At 49.3% G+C, this 10,503-nt stretch overlaps 2 protein-coding genes across 4 annotated transcripts in view; one reads left to right on the forward strand and one right to left on the reverse strand.

Annotated features, from left to right (window-relative positions):
• Positions 1–10,503, forward strand: part of CSNK1G1 (casein kinase 1 gamma 1) — a 111,386-nt gene that overhangs the window by 24,425 nt on the left and 76,458 nt on the right. The window lies entirely within an intron of this gene.
• The window catches only part of LOC311442828 (uncharacterized protein), an 11,044-nt gene continuing 6,738 nt past the window's right edge, over positions 6,198–10,503 (reverse strand). The window contains exon 2 of the mRNA XM_084532459.1: positions 6,198–9,865. Coding sequence (XP_084388585.1) covers positions 7,573–8,118 — 546 coding nt within the window. The 5' untranslated portion in view covers positions 8,119–9,865 and the 3' untranslated portion in view covers positions 6,198–7,572. The remainder of the gene's footprint in view (positions 9,866–10,503) is intronic.

Below are 10,503 nucleotides of genomic sequence, written 5' to 3' on the forward strand. Positions count from 1 at the left end.
CTGCAAGTCTGGGATCTTGAGAACTTTTTTATCAGATGAAACTGTTTCCATGGGGTTTGGGATCACAGTGTGCTGTTCAGCTTGAGAGAAGCTTCTGCCCAGCTCGCAATGTTTAACTTTCCTCCCTCGCTTGCTTTCTGTTCAGCCACTGACACAAAGATGTAGATTTTTAGCACAGACTGCTAGGCAATGTGAACGTGAGATCAGCTGCTGAGGAGACCCAAGTGCATGTTGTTTTCTGATTGTTGATAATGCATTTCTGAAGCTCTTTATCGGTTCCAAGACACTGAAAAGTGCTGCTGTCTCAGCCACAGATCTTGCTCCCGAGCTGCCTACGCTTGTATCCTGTTCCTGCCTCCTGTCTTATCTTTCTGTGTATTTTAACACTTAAACCAGCTCTGGTTTTCCTATTTCACGACTTTCATTCCCCCGTGCTCCTCTGTAAACCAGCACCTTACCCATTCAGGGAGCCTCCATCTGCACGCTCCCTCTGCCGGGATCCCCAAGCAGAGGCACACCAGCATGACTCTTCCCAGCTCCAGCAAAACCTGTGCCAGGCCCTTCTGCTGGTGTGTCTATGCTGTGAAAACAGGCTTTGGCTGTACAGGAGAGGGGCTAGCTCCCCAGCCTGCCCTGTTTTCCTCTGGTGTGCTTGGCGAACCTGCAGTGCCTCCTCAAGTTCGAGGAGCATGCCTTTAGGAGCAGATTTTATCCCAGGTGACACAGATGAAGAGGAGCAACAGCAGCTTAAATTACATTAAATGGTGAAATTCCTGGATTGAGCAGTTGCTTGTGTGGCTCATCTCCACTGTGCTCAGTAAGTGGAGCTTTGGAGTGGCTTTCCGCCTCATAGTAGACACGGTACGTGCAGGTATGTGGTACACCTGGACCAGGGGTGGCTTGTGCCAGACAGTACTGTGCCACTGCATCAATTGGGGTGGGTTGCAGATGGACTTCTCCGTGCAATACCAACGCAAGCCAGGTGGACCCAAAGCCTGAGCCTCGATGCCCAAAAAGGGGGACAGCGGTGAAACCCATAGGTGCCTCTGCTGCTCTGGGGCTGTGCACTGAGAGTCATCCTGATGATGTGTGGTAGCTAAAATATCTTTCTGCACGCGAAGCTTTCTAGTTGTATTAGTCATCCATCAGGCTTCTGGATTATTTAAGTGCTGAAGCTCTCCTCAAAGAACAGCAATATCTATTTGTAGAAAGGTACATAATGTGAAGTGCAATTCCAGTATATTCGAGTTAACGCTGCTTGAGATGTTCTTGGGAATGCTGCCTCCCCTCTTGTGGGACTTCGTGATCTGCAGAGCCTGTATCAAAGATCTTTAAGCTTATAAGGTGTCTTGGGGACTCAAATGGTGATGCCATTAGGGTTCCTTTTCAGCTATGAACTCTTTCTGCAGTCACACCTCCAGCTGGGCACGGTGTGGCTTCACCTGTTGGGTGTTGGTTGTAAAGCACTGATATACCCATAAGGACAAGGGGACAGTGACCAAAAAGGTGCTCAGCAGCTACAGAAAAATATTCTTCCATGATGATGGGGGGTCTAACTCAAACTGTTAAGGGCCAAAACCACCCTGTTTAACTCTTCAGCTTGCTCAGACTTGATCTGAGCCTGAAAATGCCTGGAGCTGAACTGGTCCACCCCGAGCTGTAACTCAGCTCTAGCAGGCTGCTTAAGGAAGATCTCTAGGACAGCTGCTAGCCAGAAGGTTAATTACAGTACAGCACGATTATATTTCCATACACTTAGCAAAAACTGGAGTCTTTATTGCTTTTGTAATGCATACAGGTTAACTTCACGATATTCTAACCCCAAAATTAAACACGCAGTTTTGTGTAATATTTGAGATTCGTAGGCTGGCAAAACGCTTGTTCTTCCTTATGCGGTCTGGCTTTTATGTAACTCATTATTTCTGCTCAAATGTTGCAGATAGTCTGTTTCCTCTAGCAACAGCCACCAGATGTTTAGCTGAACAAGACTTAATTCTTTAAAATTGACCTGTAAGAAATGTGTGAAGGCGAAGCCGGGGGTGGAACAATTGTATGTCAGCATGATTTCCATTTTCTTGCTAAGAACCCAGTGCAAGCCTTGCAGTTTCATTTAGCAACGATGGATCCTTATTTTTTGTGGTATGCTACGAGGCCTTTTCCATGGTTTTTAATGTTTCCATAAATGTGTTGTTTTAAGGTGGGCCGGGAGAAGGGAAGTCGAGCTGTCTAATAAGGGTTAACATGGCTTGGGCAATTAGCGCTGTATGGGCTGGGTCTGTCTGGTGGATCTGCAGCCGTGCAGATCCTGCTGTGAATTCTGGTTGTCAGCAAGGTGTCTTACATACCTGTAGGTCAGCTCTGGTCAGCCCTGGGCCTTTGCTGGGCTGACTGTTTCACAGTTCCTTGGGAAGCTGACTCCTCAGTTTCAGTGGTGGGTGGAAAGAGCCCTCCAGTGCGTTAAGGGGGATAAATACAGGACAAGGGGTAACAATTTTAAACTTTTTTTTTAAATAGGTTTAGATTTAGACATTTAGAAACTTTATTTATCTGCACTTGAGAAGTGCACGTGGGGTGGAGAAGTACAGCTCTGCAAATGGTTTCAGTTTTCAGTATCTGCTGGTTTAGGTTAGAGATGCTTCTGCTGGAAATGATGATTGTCTAGTACCAGAAATGCTTCAGGACATGGTGCACATGCTCCAGCCTTCTCATTTAGGGATTCCAGCATGTGTTAGCCTTTGTTTTGGTGCTCTTTCAGAAATTCTAGATGCCTCCCACAAAGTTTTGACACAGCTTAAGGGGGAGGTGACTTGAATATTCTTCTCTTCTAGTGAGGTGTGAGGCTGGTACTCACAGTAACGCTTCAAACTCCTATCCCTTGTGCTGCTTGCGTCAGGCTCATGCTTTCAGTGATTTTCAGAACCAGTGCATGATGATACTTACAGTAAGGCCTTGCTAAAATGAGCTTGTGAGCAACGTGCTCGCTGGCTACTTGCTGGATTTTACTGCTGTCACCTGATGTTGTCATCCTTGCACAACAAGCTCCTCCTTTAAGTGTATTCTAGATATCAAAAAGGAGATGGTACTGAATTATTTTGCTTACTACCTGAAGCTGATAACTGAAACATTACATTGAATTGAAACATCACCTAAATAATTGAAGTTCAGCGTCTCCTGTCCTAGCTTTCCCCAGTGGGAAGGGGGAGGGAGGCTGCGCCACCTCCTAGCGTTTCAGAAACGTGTGAGGGTGGGAGATGTGGCTGTGGTTCTAGCGAAAGCTGTTGCTGCTGCAGTTAACACAAAGGGAAGCCTTTATGTTCTTGGCATGCTGCTATTATGCAGCATACAAAAAGCGCTTCCCCTGTTTGGTAATTTTCAGTAGCTAAACTCCTCAAACATGCGTCTGTTTTGAGTTGTTAGAGGAATCATAATGTCCAATTGTCTGCAAGCTTCTTAACTGTTCATTTAACAGAGCAGCGCTGTGACAGCTTGCTGTTGCTGAGGAGGGTGATAGCATCCACCTGTAGCTTTCCTCAGGCTGTCTCCGAGGCTTTTTTAACCTCTCAGGAGGGACCCAGCTCAGGAGCCTGATGGAAAGCCGTCCAGTTCTGGTAGGTGAATTGGCTTGCTGAGAGGTCAAATGAGTGCTAGAGCCTGGAGAGACTGGGAGGGTTTGCTGGATGGAGAAGTAGGAGCGTGCCTTTGAGGTTAAGTAGATGTTAAATGGGTTAAGCAGTCCTTAAAACACTTCTGGTGTGTAAGGACCACAAAAGTGCCCAAGGCCAGGCTGGATGAGGCTTCGGGCAGCCTGGGCTGCTGCAAAGCATCCCTGCACATGGCAGGGGGCTGGAGCTAGATGGGCTTTGAGTCCCTTCCAACCCAAACCATTCTGTGATCATGCTGGGGACTCCCTGCCCCTTCTAACCAGCTCCTCTGTCTCCTGCAACCCCCAGGAGGCAGCTGAAGCCTGGCTTTGGCTTGCGTTGTCCTCCCTCATGGGACATGGGCAGGTCGAAGGCTAGCACCAGGCAAGGCGAGGATGCAGTGAATGGGAGCAGGGAGGTGGCAGCAGCTTGGGAACATTTGTGCTTGGTGCCTCCCGTTGCCTGGGGAGCTGCAGGTCAGTCCCAAGCCGTGACCCCAACCTGAGGCTCCTGGCTCTGGGAGGCCTCTTGGGGCTGGAGTTTCCTTGTCTATGCTTCATTTGAGTTTTCACGCCTTGGTCTGCCTGCTAAACTATGAAGGTTGTTGCAGCCTAGGCTAATCATGGTCTGCTACATCCCTGGGGACGGGGTGGAGGAGTCTGAACTGTGGTGTGGGGGCAGCATTTCAGACTCGCTGGGTGCTTTAGGGGTTTTATGGAGCCACTTGGGGATTCACCTGAAGTTGGCCACTAAGAATAACATGAAAAGCAGATAGAAAATGTTACAGGGATAAACGGATGGCTGGCTGAGAGAGGTTTGCATGCAGCTTTCTTCCCTCAGGTTGTGAGAAATCTGGAGGTAAAAGCTTAATTGTGTTTCACTTTGAAGGCTTTGGAAGTTTTTTCTCATCACCTTGAACCTTCTCTCTGTGCTTCAGCACTTGCAGCTTATGGAATATTAAACATGTCACCATGTATCCGAGCTGCTGTAAGAACAGAACCAAGATCCAGAAACAGAGTACATATGGAGCTTTGACTCGCACCCAAACTCCGTCGTTACGCTGTCATAAATAGATCCGGGAAGGCTGTTTTCAAGCGGTGCATGGATGCTTAGCCTCACTGGTTTTGCTCAGACGGAGCGGGGGAGGGACATCAGGAAAACTAAAGCTAATTAATTGATATAATATGTATATGGTCACCAGGTGGATCAGGTATAAGCTGCTTTCTTACACAAATACTCAAATTGGAAAAACTGTTGTACAGTAACTGACGTTTTGTAAAAAACAAAAACCCAACACTGACATGCACCTAGCACAGTAATCCAACAATAATTCCTGGATTAAGCAATTGCTAAAGGCAAATACACAGTTGCTGTTGTCTGCTCTTCCTCTAGCAGCAGCAGAAGTTTGCAGTCTTGTAGCTCATCACTGTAACAAGGGTAGGTAATAAAGCTTCTGTAGCTCACGTGCCAAGGCTGTGGCAGTTGCTTGACGTCTGTCTGGGCTCTGTAGATGTGATCAAGCAAGGATTCACTCCAGACCACGTTGGAATGCATTTAGGTAGGCTTTCCTCTCTCCCATGCACAGTTTCACCTTGTCCCAAGGCTCGTTCGCAGAGGTATGACTGTCAGACCACCGTGGTTGAGAGTTTGTTTTCTGTTTTAATGTTGAAGTCCAGTTTTTAGCATTTCCTTTAAAGGAAATGTCAGATTGCCCTCAGTGCCCATCTCTCCTCAACTTCTTTGTCCAGCTGAAAGGGAATCAAATCTGTATGATGTCTGTGGGAGAACAGTATCCTCCAGTTCTTGTTCTATCTCTTCTTGTTCTGATGTATCAATGGAAATGTCACTTAGCAAAAGAAAGGGCTTCTCTGATGTGGACGTCTAAGCTGGCCACACCAGCTTTGAGGTCTCAAAACACAAAAGGTGACTTTTGACAATTTTGACGGGTGATGTACAGGCGAATATTGGGCACTTTCTATAGATGCTATCAAGAGATGCTGCCCTGCTCCTTTATTTTGCCTTTAGGAAGAGCTGCTTTCTAGGCTGAAGAATTGGACTCAAACCCTCGAGAAGGCTGAAAAAACTATTGTTTGCATGGAAGGAACAGGCAGAGTAATGAAGTCACTTAATCTTGAAAACTACAGTTTAAAGGTAGTGCCCAAACGTGATCTGCAGTTCTGGGAGGCAGGGTTTCAGAGGGTCAGCCATTTCTTAGTTTACCTGAAGATTTGTTTATGGGGAAGGGTTTGGATGGGACTTCAGTGCCTTTCAGAGGACAGAAAGATGTTTGGTAGCAGAAGTGGTATGACTTCTCTGTGGTTAGGAGGTAAGTTTGCATGGGACAAAATATCACTTCTGACTGATTGAAACCTGATGTGTTTTTATTATTAACAGCTCTGTGCTGGTTTGTCCGAGAAAGCTTTGGGCTTCCTATGGAAGAATTTAGCCCCCTGATGATTGAAACAAGAAATCTGGTGGCCTTAGGAGTCAGTCTGGAACATTGGGCTGCTTTATACTCCTAAGTTAACTATTTTTCACTTTTTTTTGGCAGCCTGCAGGGTCCTTGTACCAGTGGTTTTGGTGGTGAAGGAGGGAAGAGAAAATAATTTGTACTATGGTATGAAGAGTAACGGGGTGGAATAAGATCTTGTCTGTGCTCCATGAGATTGGCACTCAGGAAATGAATGTGAAAGCTCCACACGAAGAAATCTTCAAGCAGAAGTCCATGTGTTTTAGGGCAAACTGATGTCATAATCAGGATCTGCGTTTTCTGCGAATACCTGTTCTTACTTTAAACGGTGAACTTTTCCCGGAATGGCAGAATGTTAGGGATTGGAAGGGACCGTGAAAGATCATCTAGTCCGATCCCCCTGCTGGAGCAGGAGCACCTAAGTCAGTCCACAAAGGAGCTCATCCAGGAGGGTTTTGAAAGTCTCCAGAGAAGGAGACTCCACAACCCCCTGGGCAGCCGATGACCACGAATCGCCACTAGGCAACATTCTGTGATTAAAGGCAAGCATGGAGAGAGGTCTCAGGCTAATTAAGAAAAGCCGTCTCGGGAGAGACCAAACCCAGGAGTGGGCCCCAGTGAATCAAGGACAAGGTGTCACTTCAGAGACGTGAGCCTCCCATCACGGAGTTGGGAGTCAGCCCCGCGTCCCCAGCAAAGGCTCGGTGGGTTTGGGCTGGCGTGTAGGCAAGAACAGTTTGTGCAGCACAGGAAGCTCTGAGGGAGAGAGGCGCTCCATTTTGGGTGGAAAAGGAGTCCTTTTTCCATCAAAAGAGACAGAAGAGGGCATAGAACACCACCTCCTTTGAGCAGCCGAAAGACACTACTAATTTCGGTGTTTCACCTGAGACAAGCGATAGACCCCAGTGCTTCCTAGTCTCTGAGAACAGCACCTTTCCCAGAGCAATTCCTCCTGAGACAGCCCTTTGCTCTTCTACTTCCTTGCTTTTGCCCTTGGTGGTGGTATCCTGAGGAAATCTCTGGGTTTTAGCTACCCTTAGGCTGCCCTTGCAGGAGGCCAGCAGCGCCTTCCAAGGATGCTGCAGGTTGCCAGGCCCGGATCCCCAGCTAGCAGGCATTCTCTGCTGCCAGGCTTTTAGGAGACTTTTGCTGTCAGCCTTTTTCCCAGTCAGGCCAGGTCACCTCTGTGGCTGCTCCCATCCCCAACACTTTCCCATTCCCATGATGACTTCTCATCCCCAAGTCTCACTTGGGGACCCACCTCCCGCAGCCATTCCCCGTCAACAGCCGACATCCCCAAACCACTTTGTGGTGCGGACAGCAGGAGAGGGCTGCGTTCAGCCTCCCGCTGACCTATGCAGGAAGAAGTGCAGGCAGAGGCTTTGTAGGGTGGAAAAGTCATAATTTAATAGGGGAGTAATTGTGGCTGCCACCCCCAGCCAACCCCCAGCTGAGGTCATTTCAGATCCGGCGCCGGGCCCGGCGGCCTACATGGTCGCCGGACCCCGGCTCCTCTTCTTGGACCCGACGCAGCCAGGAGATATCGTCGAGGTCGTCGTACCATATGTCCTCATTCAGTCTGTGCCCGGAGCGCCTTCGGACCATCCCCCGTTCTTCGAAGGGGCTGCGCTCCCTGCGCCGGGGCGAGGCACTGCGGGAGCGGTAGTTGGGGCTCCTCTGCCGCCGCTGCTGCTGCTGCCGCTGCTGCTGCCGCCCCATCCCCGCGTTGCGCTCCAGTCTTCGGCGGGGACGGGGGGGTGAGGCGTCGCGTCGGGGGGGTGAGGCGTCGCGTTGGGCGGGTGCCTCCAAGCGTTCGATGGCCAGAATCCGCCCACGGCACATTGGGCAGGTGAACCTCTGAGTGGCCCAGGGCTGGATGCACTGCAGGCAGAAGCGGTGCCCGCAGGGGTCCACCCGAGCCGCGTTGGAAAGCTGTCCCAGACAAATGGGGCATGTCTCGTCCCCAGCGGCCTCCTCCTCTGGCTGCTCCCGCTGTTGCTGGTTCATTGTCCTTGCAGCAGCCCCGGCGTCGAGATGGTCTTCTGTGGAAAGCTGCCCTGGTGCAGGGTGGTTGTCAGCAGACTCCGGTCTTCGCCTGCGGGTTGTCGGCAGGATCTCGACGCTTCACGTCTCCCTGGCTGGACCTCAGCACCTTGCTTGCCACCAGCAGGACCACTAGAGAGAGAAGCAGGAAGAAAACATTCTAGCAGCAAATCCACATTAGCTTTCTAGGTTCAGCCAAGTTGTCTATAGTACTAGAGCAGTAAATGTTCTTTGTATGGACTTCAACCAATGCTATTATAACGGCAGCTCTGCTTCTGAGAGCTTATACTTCGAAGGCAAGACTATGCTTAGGATAGGTGAGGACCATGTAGGTATAGATATTTGATAACATTACCGAAGGACCTTGATGGCTCGCGTGCAAGAAGAATGGCTTTGAGTGTGCTTTGCACAACACCGCCGCCTCCTGTCTTCCAGCAGTGGGACCTCAATCAATTCAGTGCCACAAGCTGGACTGGCCGCAGGCATGCCGCTCAGGGCTTTTATAGCCAGCCACCTTTTGTGAGGTCGTAGGGTGACGGTGACTCTGTGGTTACATCACAAGGGTCTCGGGGTGCCCCTGATGGCAGCACTGACAGACGTCACCTGACGGTTGTGGGACAACGCTGACGTGAGATGGCGGCTCCACGCTGACAGGAGCCATGTCTGCCAGGCTGGGGTCCAGGCCCAGCCTGCGGCCTGGGAGCCGGGGATGTCCTTGACGTGCAGCTGGACACCCGAGCATTGGAGACGTCCTGAAGAGACCATGGAAACAACGAGTATTAAACCCAAAATATGAAACAATAACCTGAAGGGATGTCTGGAATTGCTCAAGTGTTGTATCGGCTTTGCGTCGTGAGAAGGCTCAGCTCTAGCCCCAAAATGCAGGCTGCGCTCTGTCACCCTTAGTGTGAAAAAGTTTTGTCTGGTATTTAAGTGGAACCTCCTGTGTTCCAGCTTGCACCCATTGCCCCGTGTCCTATCATTAGATGTCACCGAGAAGAGCCTGGCTCCATCTTCCTGACACTCACCCTTTACGTATTGACAAACATCGATAAGGTCACCCGTCAGTCTCCTCCAAGCTAGAGAGACCCGGCTCCCTCAGCCTTTCCTCATCAGGGAGATGCTCCACTCCCTTAGTCATCCTCATGGCTCTGCGCTCGAGTCTCTCAATCAACTTTAAATGTAGATGGGAGTGAAAGTGCAGAAAAAGGGGCTTTCAGTAATCTTTTTGGTTTAGTATTTGTAGCCGCATGGGAAGCTGGAACGGCTGCAGGTTGTTGCAGGGCTGATGTTTGGGACTTCACAAGGTCAGGCACGGTTCATAGTGAGAAATATTTTCCCTAGATGTATCCATGTTCTCCTTGGGCTTCAGGAACCAGTGGCTTCCTCTGCTCGTTGCTCCTTGCGTGTTGTTTATTTCTTCGGTCATTGGCTTTGGTTTCTCCCCAGTGGTACTCCAGGGGAAGTCAGGAGATGTCTTCTAATCTCTTTACACCAAACTCATGCCTTGATGTTGTTACAGGGACTTATTTGGGTTCTTGAGAAATCTTTAGGCTTCTCCCTGCAATGTTGCCAACTCTGACGCCGTTACAAGATGGGAAATGCAGTCGCGTGGAGCTCTTCTTACTACACTTAGAACTTCCTTGCGTTTTTGTGGTGTTCTGTTTTGGAGACCAAAGGATAGTGCAGGCCTTCTTAGCATAAGATTGCACTGGATGCCTGTTTTCAATTGCACCGTCAAAATGCTTCATCAGCTTCCTTTTCCGCTTTCCTGCTCACTCATCCCTTAGCAATCCTGTTCTTAAGGAATGGCTCTGGAGTTGGCTGCTCAAAAAAAAACATTGAAATTCATCTTAAATTTCATTGTTGTACTCCACAAACTTTGGGGCAATAGACTTTCATCAAGCTTTCACCGTGGGACTTCCCGGAAGAACGGGCAGGCATCAGTACAGGCTGGGAGCATCCCTCAGGAGCTTCTCTGGGGACAGACAGTCACTTCTGTCCTGTAGCTCTTTTGCATGCTGTTGGGACTCCTCTCCTGTGTGTTCCTTTGTGTTCTGCTGTGTTATGGGGCTCGTGCTTTGTTATTTCTTCGGTGAGGGAACGTGATGTGATCTCTCCTCTGGCTTTGTCAGAACAGCTGCAGAAGTGGAAGGTCTTTGAAAACTGTCAGATGGGATTGAAAACGCATGAATGGGTTCAGAAGCTTGCAAAACGGGAATACTGACACATCTGAGGCCAACACAAATCTAAGTGCTTTAGGAATGGAGCAAAGTGCTTCCTTTTTTTAACAGCAAAGACTTGGCTTTACTCATGTTCACACTGGCTGGCCTTTACAGGTACGTGCCT

Source organism: Aythya ferina, assembly GCF_964211825.1.
Source record: "Aythya ferina genome assembly, chromosome: 11".
NCBI classification, from domain to species: Eukaryota; Metazoa; Chordata; class Aves; order Anseriformes; family Anatidae; genus Aythya; species Aythya ferina.